General features: G+C 51.0%; 2 protein-coding genes across 19 annotated transcripts in view; both read right to left on the reverse strand.

The window, feature by feature from the left end:
- Window positions 1-23: 23 nt before the first annotated feature.
- POMT1 (protein O-mannosyltransferase 1) lies at window positions 24-16,463 on the reverse strand. 8 transcript variants are annotated; one of them, XM_063081940.1, is made up of 21 exons: window positions 16,409-16,463; window positions 15,576-15,727; window positions 14,190-14,296; window positions 13,948-13,998; window positions 13,255-13,401; window positions 12,695-12,826; window positions 11,637-11,748; window positions 11,165-11,230; window positions 10,982-11,075; window positions 10,560-10,715; window positions 9,719-9,849; window positions 9,195-9,290; window positions 7,958-8,050; window positions 6,926-7,022; window positions 5,132-5,224; window positions 4,760-4,880; window positions 4,245-4,342; window positions 3,493-3,606; window positions 2,621-2,747; window positions 1,586-1,763; window positions 24-926 (listed from the first exon to the last, which is right to left on the reverse strand). In XM_063081940.1, the coding sequence occupies exons 2-21, from the start codon at window positions 15,695-15,697 to the stop codon at window positions 755-757; spliced, it is 2,307 nt and encodes a 768-aa protein (XP_062938010.1). In that variant the 5' UTR covers window positions 15,698-15,727; window positions 16,409-16,463; the 3' UTR covers window positions 24-754. The 8 variants fall into 8 exon arrangements, with proteins under 8 accessions (XP_062938010.1, XP_062938009.1, XP_062938011.1 ...); XM_063081939.1 differs by having other exon boundaries at window positions 16,405-16,450; XM_063081941.1 differs by lacking the exon at window positions 16,409-16,463 and adding an exon at window positions 16,353-16,373.
- A 1,934-nt stretch (window positions 16,464-18,397) lies between these two features.
- PRRC2B (proline rich coiled-coil 2B) overlaps window positions 18,398-26,194 on the reverse strand; it is an 87,084-nt gene continuing 79,287 nt past the window's right edge. For 8 of the 11 annotated variants that reach the window (XM_063081932.1, XM_063081933.1, XM_063081931.1 and 5 more), the window contains exons 31-32: window positions 24,245-24,326; window positions 18,398-22,892 (exon numbers count right to left, since the gene is read on the reverse strand). In XM_063081932.1, the coding sequence (XP_062938002.1) occupies window positions 22,758-22,892; window positions 24,245-24,326 (217 nt within the window). In that variant the 3' untranslated portion in view covers window positions 18,398-22,757. The remainder of the gene's footprint in view (window positions 22,893-24,244; window positions 24,327-26,194) is intronic. The other 3 variants (XM_063081938.1, XM_063081937.1, XM_063081936.1) reach the window with 1 other exon arrangement.

A 26,194-nucleotide genomic window follows, 5' to 3' on the forward strand; every position in this document is an offset into this window, starting at 1 on the left:
GCGAATGAATAAATAATACCAAATACAGATGCCAGTTTGTCCCTTTTTTAATTACACAAAAAGGCAAATTCAGGACAAGGCAACATGTATGACACAAACCTGGACTGGTGAAGATGGAGATGCCACTTGCACATGTCTCAGCAAAATCTCAGAGAAGGGTTTTTTCCAAATACAGCAACAGCAAGAAGCATGGTCACGGTCATTCAGTACAGTGACCAGAGGGTCCCAGGTAAGCCTCATAAATGTCTTATTGTTCAAACAGCTTATTTGACACCGAGCTGTCAGGGTGAGTCCTGCAAGGCCCAAGAAGGCAGGGCCAGGACCCTGCTCAGGTTGAGCGGGTGTTCATGGGGAAAGATCGGGCCCATCAACCTACAGCTGTTTGCAAAGACCAGGGCTTGGTCTGGTTAGGAGGTGACTTGCTCTGTCACTGGCCCATGACTATCTTCCTTCCTCAGTGAGTCCTACACCGGCCACTGGAAGACCCAACATGTCTTAGTTTAGGGGGTGTCTCAGGAGTGAGAGGACCCCGAGGAGGGATGTTCTTCACTGGAAAAAGTAAACTGAAAACGAAGTGTTCATCAGAGGACTGTTTCAAGAATGAAACCACAGTAAATTCTAGTAAAGTCTTGCCAACCCCGGCCAGGCTCCTCCGAGCTTAGAGCCATTCTGCTTGTTAAAGACAAATACGTTTGTAGAAGACAGTCCATCTTGTCCTGACCTCGGCGCAGATGTTCTTTGCTGTGTTCTGCTATTATTTTCGGATCAAGATGTCCCAGCTGTCTTTCCAGCGAAGGGCTCTGAGTTCACTTGGTGAGAGTGACCTGTCCCCATAGGTCAGTGGGCGCAGCGTGTTAGACACGTGACATGCAGAAGAAAACCAAGCCACCACCAGGGCGCTGAAGAGGCTCCTCTGGAGCTGGGACCTGCGGACATCAGGGTGCGGAGCAGGCTGAGGCCTGGCTTGTCCCCCTTGCAGCTGTCCTGCCTGGCTGTCCTCTTGCATCTGTCGTTACCTGCATGTTTCTCAGACCTCCCTGTCCTTTCTGCTTCTCCAGCCACCTTGACCTCACCATCAGCCCGCATCACTCCTGCCCGGATGCACTGAGCATACCGTCCTTACTCTGCTTCCAGAATCTCCACAGCATCTGGCCCACTGAACACGGATGCAGAGGAGTGGCCCCTCCCCCCGTGCCATCACATCGTGGCCGCCTCACATACCAGGAGGTTCACTCCCTTTGCTCCGGCCTCTGGAACGTACTCTAGTTTTAAGCATTCTCAGTTTATCTCGGTTATCTCATTACCACGTCCCGCACAATCCAGCCAGTGACCAGCGGCTGCTCCAGAAACACCAAGTCTCCCGGTGTCCTGCAGGCCACAGTGCCCTCCCCAGCTCTCTCATCCCACTCAGCTACTGCCATCTCCCAGCCAGCCATGCCTCCTCCCTCTGCACTCTTGCAGTGTCCTGTCCGTGCCTCCTTTGTGAATTGAACCCATTCTGCGTTAAAACTGGAATCCGTATTTATGACCCCCTGGACCCCATCTGGTACCTGGCAAAGGGCTGCTGTCTGCAAAGCCCCCGTACCTGCATAGGTGGTCACTGATGTGCTGCAAGACCACAGGGAGCAGGAGGATCTGGAAGGTGAGCGCGGGCAGGTAGTGGTAGAGGAAGAGTGTCTTCTCCATCAGGAAGAAGGGCAGGAAGTTCACCGCCCAGCCCCCGGCACACAGGGCCCCAGCCAGTGCCCAGCGCAGCCAGGCATCTGCAGGGGAGGGCTCATCTCAGGCCAGCGCTGCCAATGCGGGCTGGGTCTACACATGCATACGTCCCTGACTTCTACTTCTCCCAATCCTTCCCACACTCTCTGGAGGAAAGATAGACTGTGTCATAAAAACTTTTGTAGCTTCCTTCCAGATCCTAACAACCCCTTCCTCTGAAAAACACCAGCCCCCTTGAAGCCAGGTCCAGCCTCTGCGTGTTTACTCTCTAATTCCCTGCTGGTGTCGGGTCACTGCACTGTGGCAGATCTGACCCAGTCTGGGCTTGTCTGCTTTCATCTAGGAATTCGGGTTGGGTTTGCGACTCCCCTGGGGAGAAGCTGGGGAGGCAGGAGGGAGAGCATATCTGTCCACCAGCCTGGTGGAGCAGGGGGAGTCGGTGGAGGGACTGGCCCAGGCTCCCAGAGCTGAGCTAAGCAGAGACAGGACGAAGGTGCTGCTGCTCTCCCGACAGCCTCCGGGGTCTGGGCCTAGGCCCTAGGGAAACCCGCCCTACACTGGGTGGTTTTTCCTTTTCTGTTTCAAGACAGTTTTAAGTGGGCTGCTGTTAGTTGCAAACCACCACCACCCCTGACTCAGCATGCCTGCTGGCCACTTGGTTCTACCCAGCCATTTCTGGAGCACGCAGGCAGCAGGTACTAAGGTTAAAGAGCACTTCACTGGAGCAGCCTCTAAGTCAACGTGAGATCTTAATAACAACATTGTGTCTCTAGTAGACAAAAATAGGTTCCTCCAACACAGAAACAAAGAGGGTGCCTTAAGGTTGTCACCCGAAGCACAAAAAACTCTCATCAGAATAAGGAAGTAACATAGAGATGAGGCACGTGCATGCTGCACTAACCCTCGGGGAGGTCACAGACATGTCTTCGCCGTCTGAACAGGTACCAGAAGAAGAGCAGAGTATAGGCTGCTATGGCGAGGCTGCCTGAGGCCCAGATCACGATGTTTCCAAGCAGGTGGATCTGAGCCTGGAGGTGAATGGGAGACACAGTCAGCCACCTGCCCTCTGCTCACAGAGGGAAATGACTGTGTTGCAGAAATTCAGATATACACTCCACTTCAGTAGAGGCTTAGAGACACACACAGGCACGTTCTAGGGTCCTCTAGCCCTGACTACTACTATGGACATACCTGTTCCCCATGAAACCCTGGATAAGTGCTAACTTTCTCAATTTTGTAATTTGAAACTGAAAACTGGGAGTAGATGAGCTACAAAGGACCCCTGGGGCTGCTGCATGTGCTTCTGCTTCGGATCCTCTACTCCACTTCTGAGCGAGGAGGAGAAAACGGGGCACTTTTAGCATTCATTAGTGGTACCAAGCACCAACTACATGCCAGCGCTCCTGACGCTTTCACTCCCCCGGGTGAAGACGCGATGCTCATAAAGCCCTAGTAAGCTCAGCCACCAGGTGCTGTGCAGAATACAAAATGGGGATATTTTAAAAACCACTTTTGCCAGGAAAAGGGAAACAATGAGCTCCCACAAAAGCAATAGAGTCTGGGTTTCCTTTAACAGTGGATGTGCTAGGACCTTCCTCCTCGGCATCTGGTGGGAGCACTGGCCCCATGCCACCAAAGAGTTTGGAGAAAAGCAAGTCATAGGCCTGTGCTAGGCAAGGCTTTGGAGAAACCGAGGACTTCACAGGATGCAATGGCTGCTCTTAAGGGAATGAGACAAATCCATGGTGCTAGCTGTGAGAAACGCCTGCTTACACTGGTCCTGGGGTGCAGCCAGTAAGCGATGTTAGTGTCCAGGGTGACCCACTCCAGCGGGGTGGAGCTGTACTTGTGCTCTGAGTCATCACTTCTCAGCGTCAGCATCTTCCACTGGAACAAAGCAGAGGCTGCTAAGATGCGAGAGGAGAGTGAGACCTCTCTAGCTAAACATGGATTTTGTCAAAGGAGCTGGAGTAAACTGCTGCCCCTCACATGGGAACGGTCCCACCTCAAGTGCACTTGGATCATGCCACAGAGGCAGCATGATGGGCAAAGTGAGGTCAGGAGGCTGGAATTCGAACTCACTGTGGCCTCGGGGGGCCGCTCCACTCCATGGGCTACAGTCACCTCCTCCACAGAGTAAGTGATTGACTCAGTGCTCTCTGAGGTCACTTTCAGATGTGGGACTCCCCTGAGTTCTTGATTCTGACTTCTTTAGGGATCTGTTACACATGGCCCATTTCAACCCAGGAAAGGGGAGGGGAGGGTCTTAATGCACCCTGGTAATGCTACCGTGTCACCTCCTTGGTTCCTGACTATTCCTGACTGCAAAGGCACAAGGCATGGGGCCAACAGTGTCATACATGTCACTTATAATGGAGAGAGAGGAGACACTTCTCCAAGTTAGGCCAAGGTTCCAGTTTCAAAGACTGGCTGTGAAGTTAAGAGCCCTACAGACTGCAGACTGGTCCTTGCTAAGGAGCCTTGCCCAGCGAGCAGAATCAGGCTTCCCTCGGGCTGTGAGTCACCTGCAGTTCGGAGAATCTGGCTATGAAGCTGAGGTTCCTGCTGATGTCAACCTGAGTAGGAGAATGCAGCTCCCATTCCCGCTCCTTCTGCTCCTGGCCTGATGGAACATACCAGAACACAGAGGCACAAGTGGAGTAAGGGCAGGGAGCTCAGTCAGGAGCTGTCAGTTCAGCAAAAAGCTCCCTGCCTGGCTTTTCCAACACTCCACAACGCCTCTTCCTCAAACTGCACCATGCCATTTCATGTTGCCTGCCATGCCCAGCGCGGCCCGGCCACATCAAGATCTTTCGATCCTTACAGAGCTCAGCTGACTCCTGGATCAGTTAGGTGCCTTCCAGCCATACCTCAGGGCAAACACCTTCAGTTGTTAGAGCTGAGCTGAACTCAGGGAGGGAGATGACTTGTAATCGAGCACTGTGATTGTGCTCAGTTCTCACCCAAACAAGAACGTGGAAAGTCCCAAGCGACTGGAAACAAGCTTTCCCCTGCAGGCGCCAGCTGCAGCCACACTCACTTTGGCCATACCGGTGTTCCTCCACGTTCCATACCAGGCTCTGGTGGTAGCCCCGCGACAGCTTCTCCCCCACGACCTCCAGCTGCCGAAACCCCCAGTCAGGGAGGTGTGCCCCGCTCAGCTAGCAAAAGTGAGGAAGACAAGGGACATGATGGGAAAGCTGTCTCCCATTCCTGCTCAGGCCCTGCACCGGTCCCTGTTTCACAGATCTTCACTTTAGGAAACCTCCCTCCCTCACTGTAAAATAAACATGGCAGTGATTAAATCTAAATTTCTGCCTGGTAAGAGCCAGTTTAGCCTGATGAGTCCAGTGAATGGACTTTGTGAGTCCACAGCTTAAGACAAGCTGGGCAGAAAAGCTGTGCCATTCACCTTCAAGACAGCGGAAGTGTTCACGTGCACAAAGCGAACCTCGGACAAGATGGTCTTCCACGACTCCATATCCGATTCTCTGTTTACAATTTCCTGCAAAAACAGATCCTGTCAATCATTTCATTCCTTTTCAAATTTCCTTAGATGTGAAACTAAAGAACGGTCACCAAAACAATGAAATTAACATGGGTCTCAGATAAGAGGATGTGTCTCCAAGCAAGGGGAGCTACACGGGGCTGATCCTGGATGGTGCCGTGGCCTTCCTCAAGACACCCATGGCACACACTGGTCCCAGGGCCCGTGGCAAGCACACTGTCCTCCTTTCAAAGGCTGCACAAGAGATGCTTCCAGCAGAGACTTAAAAGCCTGATGTCCTTCTGTGACTTCCTGCAATGCCTATTCACTGGGAGGGGAGGGCTCAGTTGGCTAAAAGTGAGCCCTTCTTAGTCCTTATCTGGCAAATACAAAGATGGCTCCAATGAAGGCTATACCCTGTCCCCTGATAGACGCACCCTAGGGAGGGGACTCCTCACACCAGGTAATAAGAAAGCTAACTGACATCTGAAGAACACTTTGCGTCATCACATCCTAACCCACTGGAGCCTCACGATGGCCCTGTGAGGTCACATAGCTATTGTTTTCCCATTTTATTGATGAAAATCAGACAACCTAAGACGTGGAACAGGACCCAGCAGGCCGACCTGTGATGCATGCTGCTCCTCTTTCCTTGGTGCTGAAATGGGGAGAGGAGGGGAGGGGAGGGGAAGGGGGGGAGGAGGAGGAGGAGAGAAGAGGCATCAGCAAGGCAGCCAGCAAGATGGCAGAAAGGGAAGCCAGGCACAGGGCTGGGAGCAGGTGAGACTCACTAGAATTTCCATCAGGGAGGGCTCCCCCTAAGGGCAGGTGCACAGGACTCCTATCAAGGCTGGACTACAAAGGCGAGGATGGAACAGAATGCACACAGATGGAACAGAATGCACACAGACACATGTGGCACAGAGAAGGCCAAGGGGCAGAGGGGCCTGTGATGAAAATAGAAACTCAGTGCCCGCAGACCCCTAGCTTGCTGAGAGGGCTGCCGGCAGCACGCTGCATTCACGCTATCCAGAACCAAGTTGGAATCAGAAGCTGGAAGGACAGCGTGATTCTCATTACGGAAATAACCCCAGGGCAACTGCTGTGCATACAAGGCAGGGGCTGTATTTAGTGCTCGTCCTTAGACTCAGCCTGTGAGTGGCCTGGTAATACTTCCTTCATACCGCCTTTCCCAGAGGCCCAATTCTGTAAGGGGAGCACGTTCCCTGGTCACTCCGAAGAGAAGCAACCACAGGCCCAGCTGCCTGGGTAACCCTGACAAGAGGGAACTTGTTAATGTGCAGGTGAGCACTGACTGAGAGACTCCCCCAGGTTGTGGGGGTGTGGGGTGGCTGGAGCTCACGTCCCACGTACTTGGGAGCTGGTCTCGAGGGTGAACAGAGGGACAAGTCAGGGAGAACCTTCAACTGGCACCACCACATGAGCACACAAAGCCCAACACTGAGCAAACATAAGGCAGTTAGTCTTTGCGTAACTCAATCCCGACACAGGAAGCCACTCAGATTCCCAGCTTCCGCAGAGAAGGAACAGTTTGTTCCATGGGAAACATCAAGGACTTTTTTCATGAAAGGTACTTACCTACTTTTCCATCTGAATCAGAATTACTCTGAAGGGCAGTTTTGTGTGTTCTGTCAGAAAGCACGTAGCCCTGGCTGGCAGCCCTGGCCGTCCCAGCACCCAGCACAGCGCGTCACTCACCAGTCTCCAGAGGCTCTGTGCAGGCATGGAGATGTTGTAGTCAATGTAGCAGGAGACCTCCTGCGAGTGCGGGCTCAGTGGGGCTGCGACATCATGCCTGGACAACCAACAAAAACAGAGCGTTGGGGGCATCCTTCCAAGTCCTCTGAGAGGTAGTGACTGTTTCTTTCACGGGGAGAAATGCCGCTTTTCAGAAACAAAGCCAGCTCAGCCAGAAGGAAGGACACTGGGCCCCATTAGTCACACCTACTGAAACACTGAAGAGGCAGAAACTGCATTGATCACATTTCCAGGGGAAAAGCACACACTGATGAGGAATCTTACCGGAGGTACCACCCTTCCACTGTGGGGACGATGGAACCAAGCCCCAAGGGATGGGATCACTACCATAAGAGATGGAGTTTGCTTGTCTCCCAGAACCACCTGATGCAGAGCCGTGTGCTGGCTGGCTGGTGGCACCCTGACACAGTGCCATGCCCAGCTGGCCTGGGACCCAGCGATGTGACACTGGAAGACATGGCTGCCCTTGGCGGTGTCTACTTCAATGTTCGGCAGCACCCGTTTCCCTCCCTCAGCAATCACGTTTTGTCACACTGTGCACCAGGCACCATCTGGAGCTGCAGACCCAGCAGTGGACAGAAAGACAAAGCCTCCCACCCCTTTGGGGAGAGCAGAGCACCGGGCTATGTGAGTGCCACAAGTAAAAACAAACAGGGTGGGGGAAAGCACCTGGAAACACTTCTCAACGAGCTGACGTCTTGGTTGACACCTGAATAAACGAGTGAGTGGCTATACAGAGATCTGGGCCCAAGAACATTCTAGCAGAAGGAGCAAGCGTGAAGGCCCGAGGGGACACACTTGGTCATTTGGGGGCTCACAGGGAGACCAGGGTGACAGGGTGGAGGCTGTCAGGAGTCACCAGGGGGACCCCGGGGTCCCCTCCCCCGTGCCGGCAGGGCACGGCAGTGGCCGTGTTTTGCTCTGCACATGGAAGGAGAGCGCAGCAGGAGGGAGGATGCGCGGAGCACTCACGTGTTGAGGAAGCGGGTGGTCATCCCATGGACCAGCTGCACGATGTCCCCGTGCCGCACGGGCCTTGGAGGGTTACTCACCACCAGCTGGTGCCTATGGAGACAAGGCACTGTGGGGACCCCAGCCTCACTGGGAGGGGCTAGAGCTCTGAACTCCACACCAGAGGCGTGTGGGATTCTGCAGCCTCCCAGTCAGTTGTCCCTAATGAGGTGAATCCGTACGAAACAAAGCACGTACATTTCATTTAACTCTTTTCTGAAGGCTGAGGTCACTTTCCATCTTTCATACTTCCAAAAGAGATTCCTTTTGCCTCTGTCACACTCACGTTGCTCTGTGTTTGTCTACGAATGCTATGGTGACAAATGTACCGAGCCTGCCTGGAACATCTTCTGACAGACAGATTCTTGGTTCTGTAATCACTCAGTAACTGCACATGGAGCACCTGTGAGGTCCCAGACCCTGCACTGGGTGCTGCGCATCTGGCTGCACAAGGCACACGGGGACCTGGTGCCCACACAGTACCACAGCAAGTGGAAAACACGTGGTGACTCAGCAACTGCACAACAGTGGGCAGTGACAGAGGGGAGGGTGGCGGAGGAGCCCCCCGGGCACTGGCTGTGAGCACACCAGGCAGGCTGCAGAGGGAGCCACAGCATGCAGGGACGCAGTCCCAGGGGTAACCGAAGCTCAGGAGGGGGCTGGGCAGGAGAGTGACCTGATGTAAGTCACACTTTAAAGACCACTCTCTTGGGGGTGCGGAGGCTGGAGCAGGCAGGGCAGGAGTGGAAGCAGACGTTAGGGGAGGCGGGGGGATATGGGACGTGGATGGTTGAGATCTCATCTAGAGGCAGAATCCACAGGACTGGATGTTGCGGGAGAAAGCGAGGGACACCTCCTCCACCTGAGGCCTCGGCAAGGTGAAGCCACTTTTGAGAGATGAGGGCTGCTTGTTTTTGTAAAAGGGGAGGATGCTGGAGGGGTGTAGGAAGAGAGGAGTTTGGAGCATGCCTGTAAAACTCCTAAGAGGAGATACCGAGCAGGCAGTTCACTGAGGATCTCACAGTCTAACACCCCTAACCTTGGACTTATTGCACAGAGCTGGTACTAAAGGCTGCAAGGGTTTGAATGAGTTCACTGGGGGGGAACAGACAGAGAGGAGGGCTCAGGGCAGCCAAGGACCCCATCTGGCCAGGCCAAGAGGTAAGCTCTGCTTTGCAGTCCTGGGACTCGCACTCACCTGCCAGGATCCTTTATGATCCACCAGTTGTTGACATCTTTGAAGGGGTAGCAGGTCACCTGCTGCTGGTGGGAGCTGCCTCGGCCATTCTCGTATCTGCATGAAGAAGTCAACATAGAAATGTATGTGGACGTGGGTCAGCAAAGGGGCCCACAGGCCTTTCTCCTGAGGTTTCTGCAAAGGGGGGCAGGTTTCAACAGATACTACCTAGCCAGGTGTTTTGGGGAAATAAAGATGCAACAGGTGGAGAGTCTAAATCTAACAGAGCCGGAGGACGTGAACAGAGTAGCACTAAGGTCAGGCAGAGCTGCACAGCTGACAGCGGAATGCACCAGGGCTGCTGCTCGCCAAGGGTCTCCAACTGTTTCACACACAGAAATGACAAACTCACTGGTCATCAGGACCCAGGAGCTCAACTTCCTTTTGACCCGCAAACTTCATAGAAAGTGGAAGTTGCTAACACAAGCAAAATTGTGAGAAAAAACATCTGATAATCTTCAAATCAAAATGCTCACTTTCCTTACATCATGGGGTAGGTGTTCTGGTGGGAATGAAGCCAGCAGGGAACGGGTTTGCCAAAGACGCTCCTCAGAGTGACCTGGGAACCGAAGGCCACCTCCAGTGGCTGGCCTTGGGTGATCCGAGCTAGTCCTCCCTTGGGCAAAAGCAAAGAGTCAGCAAGTGAGAGAGAGAAACAAACCCAAAGTAGTCTTCCTGATGGCCACTCCTCCGTCTGGGGTGATATTCGGGGCAGTGGCAGTTAGTGTTAAATAGTTACGATTCTCAGTCACATAATCGTGTCACACTATATCATACATGATCATCGGAGCTCCCTCCCTCTGAGTGAGCACTGCCTCAGGGGCCGGCCAGGCACTCGGCCAAGCCTACAGCTTGCACCCTCCCTCATTCCCAGAAGCACCCTCTGAGATGACAGCAATTGTGATGTCTGTTTAACAGCAGAGAAAACCAAGACTGGGCTGAGCCAGGAAAGTTACCCAAACCCACAGAACTGGCCCTGGCGGGCAGGATTGGAGAGCAGGCCCATCTGACTTTTGAGTCTGCATTCCTAATCACCTCGATTGGTACATTTTACTATTTTTGCGGAGTTAGTATGAATAAAGAATAAAGAGTTGAGTCTGTAGGACTTTACTTTTAAATGTTCTAAAGCGAGTCAGACTGGAAATCTGACAGCAGACTTCCTTTATTTCCACACCATCAGTATATTCAGAATTAGGTTAGAAATACTGATGTGGATTCCTCATTTCTTGATGTGGTTTTTCCTCTAATGCTCACTTGATGTTTATATAAGGAAACTCTGAGCTACAATCATCTTTTTCTAAAGTGGCCAGGGCATCCACTTCTCACCTCCAGGCTGGCTTGGAAGGCACTAGACATGATTTGGTCATGGGGCCCAGAGCGGAAGAGCAGAAGCAGGTGGACGTAGAAGAACAGTAAGTACAGGACGATCGGGACGATCAGTAAAGCCACGGCTCTGGCAAGTAAGTGACAGAACACACAGACCTGCCAGAAAATCCAAGGAAAAGTCAATTCCCATTATGTGGAAAGGCGTGCCCATTTCCAGACGCTGCAGGCTTAGAAAAAGTTGGCGACAGACACCTTCACCTCCCCACAGAGGCATCCATGCAAGATGACGGGCAGGACTGCCAAGGCCTGTCTGCTTCTGAAGCTTTGAGGATTCAGATTTTTTCACCAAATGCCCCCCATGACAACCCCTTCTGTCTGCCCCACTCTGGCCAGCCTAGCCCAGCACCAGACGTAGCACCTACATTTGACAAGGTCCGGTCTCCGATCAGGTGCCAGGCATGGACAGCTGCGACGCCAAGCACGAGCAGGTATGTGAAAACACCCATGTATTTGATGCTGAAAAGACATGATTGAAGTACAGTTAAAATGAGGCTGGAAACACGGGGAGCAGGAGGAGAACATCTCCCAGAACAAGTCAAACTCACCCAACTGAGCAGGAACAAGCCACCCCTGTCAGCAGTAGCCAAAGCCACCAGTTCAGAGAGAAAGAACTAGAATGACAACAGAAAAACAATGCAGACACAGACAGGTACAGTTCACACAATATTTCCTAAAGGCCAGAGAAGGTAAACATTTCTCATAGAAATCTTTCTGGGTTGGCTGGTCATACTGAGCACCAGGTACAGTGTAAAAGAATCCCCACCTCCAAAAATATTGGTCCTGGCAGAATTTTTCTATCTGTCCAGAAAATTTTTCCAGCTAGTTTAAGTTACAGAAAAACTGGGATGTATTTATGAAGTCATGAGCCAAGGGCCAACCCCCAAAATATTCGGTGACCGAAAGATATTTAGCAAACAACTAACTCAAAATAAAAAGGTATCAGACCATCCCAGGTCAATGAACCCTCCAAGATCTTTTTTCTCATTAAGTAGGAAGAATACATCCCATTTTCCATACCTGTGTTTCTGGGAGTTGAAGAACTTCAGGTAAGACAACACAGCCAATAGATTAAAAAATATTAACATTGACTCCAGAAGCATTAGCCTTGACTGAGTGATCAGAGCGTTCTCTGTTACAAAGAGGAAAAACGTGTCAGTGCTAAGGGAGCAAGGGCAAACGCATGGAAGTGAAAATTATTCACAGAAAAGGTGTCCTCATCTCACACCAAGGGAAAGGAGGGGAAGGCTCATGTAACTAAGACACACAGCAGCACTCCAGAGTGCCACAGATGTGAAGATGGCAAGTTTAGAAACGGGGTGGCTAGGCCTGCGGCTCATTCGGGAGAGTGCGGTGCTGATAAAACCAAGGCCGCAGGTTTGGATCCCATATAGGGATGGCTGGTTATCTCACTGTGTGAGCATGGTGCTGACAACACCAAGTCAAGGGTTAAGATCCCCTTACCGGTTATCTTTAAAAAAAAAAAAAAAAAAAAAAAAAAAAAAAAAAGAAAGAAAGAAACGGGGTGGCTACAGGGGACGATCTCCAGAGCCATGAAGGCAAACTCTTGGGTCTGAATTACACCTGCCACACCTAACTGTGTGAACTGGGGCAAGTCACTTAACTCTTCTGAGTCTTTATTTTTCTTATTTGCAAAAGACTAACTTTGTAGGACCTCCGTGAATGTTAAAACATTATAGAAGCATGGGGCCTCAAACAGAAATGCCACTCAATAAAGGGTATCTCTTTGTATTGTCCAGTCTAACTTTTCATCTGATTTAACTTCATCTGTTCATAAACCTGAGATGAAAGATCCTTTCTGAAGAGGATCCACTAATTTATGAGTCCATCTCAACTGGCCAAGGCCTGGGAAGTGCTGGAATGGGGAGACATTTTTATTTAGTGACAAACTTGGTTGGAGATGGAGGTGCTCACGGTGGAAGCATACCTTGGAGCACTGTCTGGGCAGCCACCCATTTTTTAAAAATTGTATTTATTTATTTAGTTTTAAAATTTACTTGTTATCATCATTTTTTTACATTCAAAAATGTCATTGTGGGGCCAAACCTGTGGCTCACTCGGGAGAGTGCGGCGCTGGGAGCGCGGCGGTGCCCGAGGCCGCGGGTTCGAATCCTGTGTAGGGATGGCCGGTGCACTCACTGGCTGAGCGTGGCGCGGGCGACACCAAGCCAAGGGTTGCGATCCCCTTACTAGTCACACACAAAAAAATGTCATTGTGGAGCAGTAGGAGGGGGAGCAGGGGATAGGAGGATGGAGGTCGGGGCTGGCCCACCACAGGCTCCTTTGCTGGCCTGGCTGCGGAGGGCAGGCGGCGGGGGCATGGCTGAGGCCCTCAGCACCCCCAACCCCGGCTTGGGGGCCATGAGCCTGTTTTACATGGCCACAATGCCACTACTGATCACATACGATCACCTAGTTCAGCCACGCCACAGCCATGGGGTCACCCTGGGAGCAGGTGACTCGCAGAGTCAAGTCTGGATGAACCGGATGCACTTCCTAGTGCAGCTGTTCAGTAAACCCAAGTACTCTCCTGGACCCCACTCTGAAACATAACAAAGACCAGTACTAGGTTCTTCCCTGAGGGGATACCAAGAGTAGGCAGGGGCCCAGTTCTTACCGATAAGCATCAACAGAGCTGCTCCCATGGCGGCACAATGTGAAAAGTGGAGCTCTGACACTATCTGGTAGGCCATGGGGACCGATAAAGCCCCTGCGAGTGCAGGCAGCAAGCGCAAGGACCACACAGGCACATTGCTACTGTATTCTGGAAAAGCAACCACACGGCAGAGCTGAGAGCACTGTGCACACACTATCTTCATACACTGCAAGTGTGTTTTCAAACAGAGTTTCGTGTTCACAGACTCTAACATGCAAATTTACAAAACTGGGACCACTTCAGCAACTGAGTATGCAAACTATGGGTAAATGCTTTGAAATTAGTTTTACAGAGTCGAAGAACCAGCTCTCACTAAGCACAGGTATTATGACTAGGGATTCTGAGATTAATGTTTTACTTATTTATAAATTTACCCAGACTATTTCTAAAAACAGTGTTGCAACATATAAAATTTACATGGACAAAAGATAATAGCAATGCAATGCAATATATGTACTAAAAACTAGGAATAAAATAAGTAATGTAACACTAAGATTTTTACCAGACTTTTCAAAAGTCTTTCATGTATACCCAGATAATTTATCATACCCTGAACTCAGATTAATAAACTGCAGTTGTTAATCCCTATGAAAGCCACTCTCTCTCCATTCCAACATGTGCACATTAATAAGGGAAATGAAAATTATCTTTTACCTGCTCCAATTCTGTTCCATAAAAAGTTACCATCGAATCCTCCTAAATAACCTAAAATAGAAGATTAATCAATAACTATCCCATTCAACAAATATTTCTGGAGTCCTGTGGCAGGCAACAAGGAAACAAGATAGATAAGTAATACGACAAAGTTTCTGCCCTCAAGAAATTTCACTGGTAAGTTTTAAATGTATGTGACAGCCTGAAAGGCAATGGCCACTTCTCTTACTAACAAATCTTACCTCCTAAGGCCAGCAGCATGTGGCCAAATGGTGGTCCACTATCATCCAAAAAGAAGATCCGTTTCATGTAAAAGGAGATGTATTGCCCATAATATACCTCATCAAAACTGAGAAAAAACAACAAACCCAACATTATATTCAAGTAGAAACCTTAACTGTAATCAAAAGTTGAAAGGATAAATGTACATGTGTTTCCAAACGTGTGAGTGAGCAGCAAAGGTCAGATCTTTACTCCGACTGTATCCCATCCCCCAGTATCAGTACGGCATCCTCCATGCATAGGGACAAGGTGGAAAATTCACCAAGAACAGTTGGCACTCAGGATGCTTGCCCCATACAGATTCTACTTCTCTGACTAGTTTTTGATGATTTAGGGTGTGCACTACCAGCCAATCTACTGAAATACTCCATGGGAAGGGCTAACTGCCCTCCCCTGGGGACCACCAGCATGGGTCTGTGGCTACAAGTCGGAATCAGACCTGGTGACCCAAATAAACAGTTGTAGGTGTGAAAGGAAGACATGTAGGAACAATATGCAATAAAACGTTTTCAGACAATTGAGAAAATCTGATGATACCGAGGAACTGCTGTCAAGTTCTTAGGTGTGATGCTATAGTGGTTATGTGATGTTTCTTTTTAAGAATCTTCATCTTTTAGAAATATAAACTGAATTACTAATGAATGAAATATAATGTCTAGGATTTGTTCAAAGTAACCCAGTGCAGGGAGGGGGCTGGCTATGAACTGATAATTTTATTTTTATTTTTGGCAGCTGGCTGGTACAGGGATCTGAACCCTTGACCTTGGTGTTACCAGCACCACATTCTACCAAGTGAGCTAACTGGCCAGCCTGAACTGATAATTGTTGAAGCTAGGTAATGAATACTCTGTTGGTGGGAGATCATTATACTATTCTCCCTACTTTTGTACACGTTTGATGTTTTCTGTAACAAAAAGTTGAACAAAAAAGAACATATATATCTATCAGTTAATAAACAGCCCTTCGATAACAACAGCAATCATTTCCCGTTATGAAAAAATAACACACTGAGCTCTCTAAACAAGGACGGCTCACTTCCAAGTCCATCAGTGCTCTGCCTTCCAAATTTTAAAATGGTTACCTCAGGCTGGTAACCACATTTTCCTCTACATCCCCTGTTTAAGGGGCCAAGTTTTACTGGCTACAAACCTATGGGGCAACCTAAAGGGTGCATCCTGCAGGGACTGTCCTGAGGATAAACGGGTCTCTCCTCTCACTGCCAAAAACATCCATCACCAAGAAGCCCAGAATTTCACTCTCCCATTTGTGCTGTTTAAAAAGGCACGTCCTGTCACAAATGATAACTTTTTCTGGATTCACTCCAGAAATGAAGTTGTTTGGCTTACACCACAGCCCGAGGAGAGGTGAGCTGCCACAGTCGGCTCAGTAACCCCACCCCAGTCAGAGCCACGAGGTTCAAGTTGATGTCAGTTGTCACCACTACAGGGCGCTTCAAAAAGCCCAACATCTTGCACAAAAGCAAGCTTAGGAGGATGCCCTGGGAAGGAAGGAAAGAATTGTCATCAAGAAGGGGAGGCAACCCTGAAGAGCTCACGAGAGGCTACACACGGGATTCCAAACCACCCTGGCCCCCAGCGCAGGGAGCATCCCTCCTGGAAGGTTCCTGCGCCTTCCGCACAAAGGCCGGGGTGAAGGCACTTGGGTAGGAGGAGGGGCACTAGCAGTCAACCCGGGGCGGTGGAGGGGTTCAGGAACCTCGAGACTGGACATTCCCTCACTTCACCAGCTCGTCCCACAAACGCCTGCCGGGCACTTCCCGGGCGCGAGGCCGCTGTTAACGCACGACGGGCGGTGCGGCCGTAGCCAGCCGAGTCGGCCGCTCCTGGGGTGCGACCGCGGCCCCCCGCGCCGGCCGCCCCTCCTCCCTTCCTGCGCCCCCTTTCTTGCCTGGAGGGTGGAGCACTGTCCCCGGACGCGCCATTCCCTGCCCGAGGCTGGCCTTCCCTGGAGCTTCTCTGGAGGCTGCACGGGGCCTGCGGCACCCCTTCCCACCCCCGGGCCACACGTTCCCTGGACGGCCCCTCCGTGCCTCCGTGAGGTGTCCCGGAGCCCGCCGCCCCGCTCCCCGCTCCCCGCGCCCGGTTCGGCCGTCCCGCGCTGACAGATTCTCCCGAGCCCCGGCTGGCTCTGGTCCCCGGCGCCGCCCAAACGTACTCACGTTTCTCCGAGTGTCCGCAGAGCCGCACCCCGCGCCCGCTCGCCCTGCTCGACGCTCGATTCGCCGCGCCTGCCGGGCCCGACAGGCAGCGGTACGCGTGCGCGCTGGGCGAGGGCGCAGGCCCCGCGGGCAGGGGCGGGGCGCAGCCTCCACTCCCTACCGCGTCGTCAACTAGGATTTGGGAGCACTATGTCCTCTGTGCGCATGCGTATCTTTTAAAAACCACGGCGGACTCGCGTGCGCGTTCTGCAGCTTGCTTTTCCGCGGCCTCTGCTGGCGGAGCGAGGGCGGAGGTCAGCCGAGGCCGCCGCCTCCCTTCCCGGGCTCCTCCGCCCAGCGTCCAGAGCCTTTCCCAGGGCCTGCCTTACAGCCCACACGTGTTTTCCCTGAACGATGGGCAGCCGGAGGAGCAGGCGGCGGCAGCACGAGCCAGAGGATGGATCACTCTTCTCACCAGCCTCGCCCCTTCTCGATCCTGTAGTCTATTTGTATTTAATATACGTGGACGAAAACTATACTGCAGATTTGATAACCTGGATTATGGTTATTAGGCCTCATGGCTGGCTTAACATCAGCACAGCCAGCTTAAGCAACTTTTCCCCTTCCTCTCCCTCCCCTGGGAAGGGGTAAATATTACCGTTAACATCAAGGGAATGTCTTGTGGGCTGCGTCTAGCAGGCTTGTGGCTGGAATGCTTGGTACTGAGAAAGTGGCTAATCAAGAGCCTGTGCCCTAACTGACCACAAGGACTGTGTCACCTTGCAAACCACTGATTTCAGAATTGCCCATTACTCTGTCAGAACCCTCCCTGAAAGTCTTATAAGCCTCCTGATTTCCTGAGTTCGGGGGAACTGATCTGGCTCAGTCTCCCCTCCACGTTAATGGAATAAAGCTTTTGACTGAAATGGTGCCTAGCTCAGGTTTCTCTCTCCCTTTTCTCCGTCTTGCCGAACCCTAACAGTTCTTTACTGTTAGCGAGGGGTTTTTTTTGCACGTTGGCCAACCCAGCATTAGATGACACCAGTTAAGAACATACAGAAACTTCGTTCTTGGCTTACCCACAGGCAGAGAGAGTTCCCTGGGCCCCAGGAGAAAGTGGGGCTGGGCTCTGAGCTTTGATTGTATAAGCAGTGGTGTTGCTCCAGGATTCAGAGCCTCCATCCTGTGGGCACTCAACCTCAGGAATGGCTCCTTCAGGGCCAAGCTCCTTGGGAAGGTCTGTGAACCACCTGTCCCTTGGGGCAGTGGGTGTGGCTGTCAGAGCTGAGCAATGCCCATGCCCAGGTCCCTGATTCCCTTCCATAGTCAAGAGGCTCAGAAGAAATCTGAGGAACTGGGGTTCCTCATGGAAAGTGTTACACTTTATTGTGGGTAATTTCTAAGGTTTTTTGCCCAGTTCTAGGCACTATGCTGGATACTACCAGTGACCTCCTTGAATCCACACTACCCCAAGATGTGTATACCATTACAATCCATGTTTTACAGTTAAGGAAATTGTGCCTGAGTGGTGGAACATCTTTCCCAAAGTCACACAACTAGGTGATAGCAGAACCAAGAAGTACTGCCTGAACCCCAATCTAAACTCTTCACTGCGCCAGGCCTGGCTTGTTCCTTTCCCCCACAAAAGTGCAGCAAAATTCTCTCCCACTTCCTGCAAAAGGTCTGCTAGAAGTGCCAACACATGCCACACCAAATGCTTGGCCTCTGACCAACCCACTTCTCATTGGAAGTGGGGGGAGGGCAGGCAGGTACCCCGCACACCCACGAGGCCATCCACAGGGAATAGGGTGAGGACCACCATATGCTGCCGCATTCTGAAGATATGCCTAAACCACAGGTTTTAATCCCTTCTCTCTCTGTATTGCTTTCAGTTAAGGCATTCCAACCAAGCCACTCCTAATTTCCGGGTAAATTACATTAAAAAAATTAGAATTCTTCCATCTGTGGGTCTCTCCAGTCAAATGACTAAGAAAAGAGGGACACACAAGCTGAGAAAGCATGTTCAGTTTTATTATTATTTTTTTTTTAATTTTTTAAAATTTAAATAAGGAGAATTCTTTCATACGGAAAGAGCTAGTACAATCACATATTTGAAAGGAGAAACAACAGGTGCTGGACCAGAGGGAACGGGCGCAGGGTGAGAGTGCCGGCACTGGCCTGGGGAATCCATGATTCCGTTTCCCATCCAAGGTCAAAGTTTCCCAAAAATAATATATAAACAAACTGCACATTAATCACCTTTAGCCATCGTCTGCCCTTTCAAATATCTGGTCTACATGAAAAGACAAAGAGAGGAAAGGCCAAAATAAAAGAAAAAGGAAACAAAAGTACAACCCTCTCAAGAACAAAACAAAAACCTCCAAATCCTTTTCACTATGCAAGGCATGAGGTCAAAAGCTTTTAAGTACAGAGTCCCCTTTAAACAATCAAAGAGCATCGTCCACACAGAGCCTTCATGGGCATTTCCGTTCTGAGGCTGTGTAACATGCTGAAGACAGGACCCTGGGACACTGCCATCTTAGAGGCCACCAAACTGGGGTGGAGAAATGGTGAACAGCAGGTCTCATATGCCAGGAAGGTCACCAGTCAAATGTACTGGTGGCCTGGTGGGGAGCATGGCTAGATGACTGACAGTGTCTGTCCCCAACACCAAGCCACTCCAATCCTGGATGACCTACTTGTCTTAGGCCCATCTCACATTCAGAGGAGAGCTGGCTTTCTGGATGTCTGCATTTCCCATTCATCATAGAACTTGACAAAGCACATACCCCCTAGTATCCTTGGTTGTCAACGGCCGTTTCCAACAGACCCTCCAACCAGGATTGCTCTGCAGTAAGAGAAAAGGGACAAATAAAGACTTGAGAGCCAACATGCAGCTACTTGGCAGAGGGGGAACAAACAGCAGAGAAAGGGGGCTTTTCCAGACTTGCCACATGCTGCCTCTTTGGGCCAGTTCACAACATGGCTGTGCACCCACGTGCACACTCAGCCTCCTCAACTCTGAGCAACAGTCACAAATTTCAGCACTGACCATCCAGAAGGCAGATCCAGAAGACAGGAGGGCGATGGCCAATATTTAACAAAATACCCCAATGTTCCTAGAAGTGGCTGAAATGACCAGGGCTTTAGAATGGAGCCAATTTTCCCAAATGTGTAATAAAGTCATTTGTTTCCCTCCTTAAGGAACCTAGAGCTAGAAGTGTTCTATGAATTTCAAGTTTGAAAACATTAATAATGTGAATAAAAAAGGGGAAACGATAGGTAAGAAAACCAGACCAAATGCAGCTGGCAGAGAAATCTTCAGAGGGTAGACGACACATTCCAGACACACCCCACTCTGGATTTCACTCCACTGAGCAGCTGGCAGTGGACAAATGCTACTGCAAGGTCACTGGCTGCTGAGCAATGGGTTGCACCATCGATGGCCCAGGCACAGCGACCAGCACCAGGAGGGCAACTTGAGCAGGCAACAGTGGGAGGATTCTGGTCCCACCACCCCCACCCACCACAGCAGCAGAGACGGTAAGCACTGGTCTTCACTGTTCCTGCCAAAAGCCCTGTGGCATCTTGGCGCTCTGAGGATGGGGGTTTGAAACCAAAATAAGACCCTAAGTCCTATTACCTTGAGCTTGGCTCTAAAACCACACGAAAGGAAGAGAAATATTGCACCTTAAAAATGTCTCTGCTCTAAAAACTGCATTTAATCAGACCAAAGGGGCTGGGGTATCAGAAGGCCTGAGGCCTGCCCTCTGCCCCGTAGGATCTAATTTAAAATCTGCCGAAGCTTAGGTCACACACAGGTGTGAACACACTGAACTTCACATGCAATTTCCTGGCCTTTCCTGCACAGAATTATTCAGACATTATATATAAATAGAGCAGTGAAAGTTTACTTTTTTTTTCCACCTAGACCTACAACATCAATACATATAAATAAATTCTAGTGTTTTTTGTTTTTATTTGGGGTGACAGGAAGAGGAAGGGGGAAATACGGGGTAAGAGAAAAGGGCTGGAGAACAGGTGACCTTCTGTTTATATTTTTTCTCAAAGAAGTATGGTCATTTTGATGGCAGGTTCACCTGAAGGATAAATCTTGAGTTTGTAACACCATCCAGGACTATTCTGTCCAAGTTCAAAATGAGAAGACCTTTTCCTTTTGACAAATAACGTGCAACAGCATTAGGTGTGGGTGTGCAGGCAGAAACAAAGGTGTGTAGCTCCAGCAGGCTCAGGACTCCTCCAGGGACACTAGCAGTGGGCTGGGCAGGGGCAGAGTGCTCATAGAGGGGCCAGCGAGCAGATGCTTGCAGGCAAAGAGCAGGAAAAAACAGGTGAGGGACACAGGCATACGAGGGCCGGGGACGCCATGGGGGGACAGCCCTTGAGAAGGGACTGCAGTAGAGACTCGGGGATGAAGGAAGGACAAGCTGGCAAGAAATAAGGTCTGAGGGTGGAGGCAAGAAGGGGAGTTGCTGAAAGCAGTAAAGCATCTCAATAAAACTGCCCCTTTCCAGATGGCACTGGGGAGGACACGGGGCACTGCTTACTGGGAAGCTGAATCCCACTTCCATAAAACGGTGAGGAGCAACAAGAAGTTTCTTTAGCGGTTCCTAAGACACTTTTTCCCCTGTGCTCTATTCTAGAAACAAAGCTTAGAACTCAGAGCCCGAGCAGCTGTGACACAACCACAGTGACAGTGAGGGCTGCTGACCCTGTGTGGGGTGCATCCCGCCCTCCTACTTACTGCATGTTCTCTGAGCCAGGTCTCCTTTGGAACCACCAGCAGTGGCAGGCAGCAACTCCTACAGGTAGAAGGCTGATTAGTGACCCTACCCCTCCCCTTTCCTTGGCATAACATAATCTGGGATGATTTCCTTCTGTTTCTTACTTAAAAAGAAGGCCAGCATATAATGGTTCCCAAACACATTTTACTAAAGGTGGCTCTGCAGACTTAAGACGCCGTCCTTTTTCTGTAGGCTGCCCAGGCTGCTTTAGAAAGACAGGCAGCCCTGCAACCCACTCTCACCTGGGACACTGCCCTGGAGGCCTGCAAAGACGACTGAGAATGACCCCTGCTGCTCGGTTAGCTCATGTCCCTCCATCCCAGCAACCTGAGTCTGCTGCTGAGAGTGAAGAGGAAGAGCAAAAGGAAAAACCCTATGGGCACTATGTAGGGACCACTTGCCCTTGCTACAGACTTGATCAAACAAATGTCCACATACTCCTGTCACTGTGGTTTAGTGACGAGTGGCATGGGAGGTGGAGACAGAGGTCTAGAGGAGAGACAGGAGGCTCCAGCAGAGGAGGAAAGGAAAATGACAGATTACGGAAGTCTTCAAGGAAGGGAAGTGAGCGGGAACACATAGCAGCCCGAGAGGCAGGGGTGGAGCCCAGAAGCAGAGCAGACCAATGGGGCCTGTGGTGGTCACCTTGGCCACACAGCCAATCTGGAAAACGCCAATGACTCTGTCTCTGTGATTCACCCCTGCTGCCCAGCAGTCAGCAAATTCACTGGCTTTAGGAAAGCCCAGGACAGAAATTCTGTGTAATTCTTACGCCAAAGCATGACCAACTTCACGGGGCTGCCCATAGGCCAGGGGCTGGACCTGACCAGGACAACAAGTTGCCTGCTGCTCTGCTGGCCCCACCGATTACAAAGCAGGAGCTGAACCCCAGAGTGCACATTCCTTTTTGCAAATAGCCTCAAAGGTTAACCAGCTGAGAGGGAGGAGGAGGAGATGCACTCTTAAGAGTCTTCTCTTAAGGTATCGCAGTGACAAATCAAATTAAACAGGACAGAGCTTAAAGGAAACTGCAGGAGACAGAAAAGGGGTAAGGGAGAGGATGGTGAAGACCGAAGAGAAGTCCTGCTATACAGACGTAGCTTGCGTTTTTGTTTTCCTTTCCTCTTTGTAAAAACCTTAGCTGCTTTTTAAAACAAAAAGCCTCAAACTAAAAGAACCCTGCTGCCAAACCACTGTGCCTGGGGATGGGGAGGCTGGGCCGGAAGCACTGCAGAGAAGGCTCCTCGGCTGCGAGGAGGACAGGGTGGCGCCAGGCAAATCTGGACTGCACAGAGGCCGAGTCACACCACAGTCATGTTGGGAAGGAGAAGAAGAGAATGAAGGAGTCGTTTGTTTCGTTTGTTCCATATCAAAGCAAGCAGGTCAATGCCATATATCCACAGTGCAAGCTGGTTGACAATGGAGCTTTCAGGAGTGGAGGAGAGAAAGGAGATCTCTCGGTCAGAGCCAGGTGGTGGATCTGGTGAGGTTCCCTTGATTGGCTGGCAAGGCCAAGTGGTGGCACCTGCCCCATCGGGGCAAGGTGAGGTGGCAGCTGGACACTTTCAGGCCTTACTCTCCTCCACTTTGACCGCCCGAGGCTTGATTGCGCCTGTTCGTTTCACCTGGGAGGCGGCTGAGGGGGACTCCTGCAGCTTCACGGCTCCCAGGCTGGGTTTTTCATCCACTCGCTGTTTTGCCTTTGGACAGATGAACGGGAAACACAAAGTGACCCCAACACAGAAACACCTGTTTGGATGCACAGTTCCCACCACTTCCTTCCTGCTCCCGAGTCGCACAGAAAAGCTATGTATGCTAAGCAGTCCATTTCTGGGCTGAAGGACCAGAACTAGAAGGCCCTTTCCTAGTAAGAACGTGGTGTGGGACTACTCTATTCCCCCCACCACAGCCACGGGCACTGAGTGCAGTGATTCAGAGAGGCAGGGAGATGCCAGTCTTCCACAAAGAGCTCAGTGAGGACACATCTGGGGCAGAGGCATTCCTGGCCCCAAGGCTACTGGAAAGACCTTTTCCAATCAGTGCACCCACACCCCACAGGCACAATAGCCCCTTCACATAGATGCAAGTGCCCTGGATCACAAAGATCCAGCCCCTTCACGTAGATCCTACAAGTCCTGGAGCCCCCAGTTGTATGCCAAGGGGTGGGGTGGGCCCTCTAGGAGGACATGATTCTCCTAGATCTTTGATCATGATTCAGTCAAGACTCTCCCCCGACCCCCAACTTTGTAAAACCCTTTCTCCAGGACTCTAGTTTGACCTCGAGATTCCCTATCAGGGTTCCACTAGTCTGCAGCTCTGCAATGTAATGTGTCACAGGGCGGCCAGCCAGGCCACTGTCCCCACACAGTGGTCTGAACTCTGGAAGAAAGCTTTAGAAGCTCATTCCGTACAACTCAAGCAGTGACCCTAGGGGAACCAAGTATGGAGAAGTGAATTGAGAGCGAAGGCCCTCCCACAACCACCAGCCAGTAATGCTGATTTTATTAACAACCCAGGCCTGAGGGGCCTGTACTCTGGAGCCCTCGCACAGGTTTTAGGTGGTAGCAAAGAAAATAGTGCCTGTAGGAAAAGACACTGAGATCCTTTTTATTATAAAATGGGAAAACTTAATTCCACCTGTGAGCCCACCCAGCCCAGACAAAGACGAGACACACCACCAACTAGAGCTAGCACACGCGCACACACACACACCCCGGCTTCTAGAGCTAACCCGCAGACCTAACCAAGCCTCCCAGAGCGCCTTCACAGCCCCAAATGGCTAGGGATGGTACACCTTCTGGCGTCACCTCCTCGGAGGAATCAGTATCCTCCCTTCTTTGCAGGACAAGGAAGGATCCAGACGCCCATCAAGAGGAGAAATGCCTTCGCCAGGAGGAACTCGGGCTGCCCGGCTCCCGGTACCATGCTCTAACCGCTAGGGCATGTCTCTCTTTAGAAAAGGAGCAAATAGGTTGGAAAGTCCCTTCTCTTTTGGCGCTTGGAGACGGGCCTAACTGGCCAGGGCTGGAGGGTCTGGAAAGCCATCTTCTACCTGTTGAACGTAGTGTCCCTGCACAGAGCCCATGTTAACTGCTGATCCAGAGGGCTTCCCACTGGGGCTAGCAGAGCTAGGCCTGAAAAAACCAAAGGCAGGGGTTGAGAATACACACGTGTCACCACGGAAACGGAGTCAAAGCCTAGCACACGGAGGAGGAGGAGGCACGAGGAAGGAAGGGCCCTTGGGCCAGAGGCACTCGCTCTGGGCAGTCCGTAGAGCTCTCGGATGGAAAAAGCCATAGACCTAAGACAGCCAAGAATGCAGAAAGGGGAAGAGGGTAGTTTTCACTTCAAACATAGCACCTCCAAGACAGAGCTCAAGGAGATGCACCTAGAGGAGAGGAGAGGAGAGGCTGAGGCCCACACACAGTCCTACTATGGGCAGACAAACACTGACCATTTCTCAGGGTTTGGAGGGTCTGGACCAACATGATGCAGGGCCCCAGACAGAAGGTCTATGAGCCCAGTGCTAAGCCAGAACGGTGCTGAGGACTTTTCCAGTCTTTACTTTTAGAAAAAAGGGGGGGGGGGGGACAAAAATGTACAATATCCTCCTATTGGCCGCTGGTTCCCAGAGATGTTAATTAGGTGCTACTCCATGAAAAAAAAGGCTCTGTCACCCAAAAGCATAAGTGCTGCGTGCACGGAGTTGAACAGCACCCCTACCTGCGGGGCTGCTTCAACTCTGCGCTGGTGAGTGTTGGTACACCACTCCCCAACGAGCCGTCTCAGACACAGCACACCCCCAAGTATCTGACCAGAGAATCCTTTTTTGCAGGGCATTTTGCCGCAGTCCTGTTTCCAGAAAACTTTGGGAAACACTGCTCTATAAAACGACTCCAGGGCCGAGCCCGTGGCGCACTCGGTAGAGTGCTGCGCTGGGAGCGCGGCAACGCTCCCGCCGCGGGTTCGGATCCCATATAGGAATGACCGGTGCACTCACTGGCTGAGTGCCGGTCACGAAAAAAACGACAAAAAAAAAAAAAAAAAAAAAAAAAACGACTCCAATTTCCCCAACCTCCCTAAAATTCCATCAAAACAAAGGCTAGTAATTAAGGCTAATAGTTCTAAATATTCTCCGAAGAGTAAAACTGCTGCCATTGCTACAACTGAATAGACACGGGAGACTCTTGTTATGTGAGCTTCCATGTTCTGGACTTGGCCTCTGGGGAAGGCTCTGCAGCTGGATGCTGCGGAAACGTGCCTCCGATTGCAGGGGAGCTGCCACATTTATTCACACTCAAAGCATCCTTCTTCCTCCCGAATCCTACTCATTGTTTTGATACAATTCTGCTGTTTTGGCCTATGTGAGAGATATGGTAGGAAAACAAAACATACTAACAAACAAAAATAAACGAAGCCAAGAGAGTGAAAATAAGAAGAGAAAAGAAGATGAAATGGGGAAAAACTCACAAAAATCCCTCTCTCTGGAAATGAAGTTGGAAGTGTGGAATGACATGTAGAGGAAGAGCCTGACACACGAGGAGCATCAGTGGGGCAGTGACCACAGCAAGAGTGGCTCATGGGCAGCGGGGCTCCCACTTGCAAGCACTTTTCAAACGAGCAAGCGCCCACATATTCATGGGGTGACCTGGAAGCACCTGGAGTGCTGCAGGTCACATATGTCTGTTCAGTTCATTTGCAGACACAAAGTATCTCCAAGAATCTCCCACACATAACAGAGTCAACGGCACAAGCCCTCAGGGCCCAGAGCCAGTGCAGGCTCCCCACCCCTGCACAGGTGAAAGGCAGCTGAACCAGAGCCTCTCCACCATGCTCCAACAGAGCCGCCTCTGAGTCCACCTAAGGGAAGTTGGGACAGCTACCAGAGGCAGAGACAGAAACAGAGGAAGCAAAAAGAGGGGACCGGCTTGCAGTGTGGAAGGAAGGGCTCCAAGAGCCCAACAATAAAAGTACCCTGGCAGGGGTCAGAGGGCAAGCTCAG

The sequence above is a fragment of the Cynocephalus volans genome, chromosome 17, assembly GCF_027409185.1.
Source record: "Cynocephalus volans isolate mCynVol1 chromosome 17, mCynVol1.pri, whole genome shotgun sequence".
Classification (NCBI taxonomy): Eukaryota; Metazoa; Chordata; class Mammalia; order Dermoptera; family Cynocephalidae; genus Cynocephalus; species Cynocephalus volans.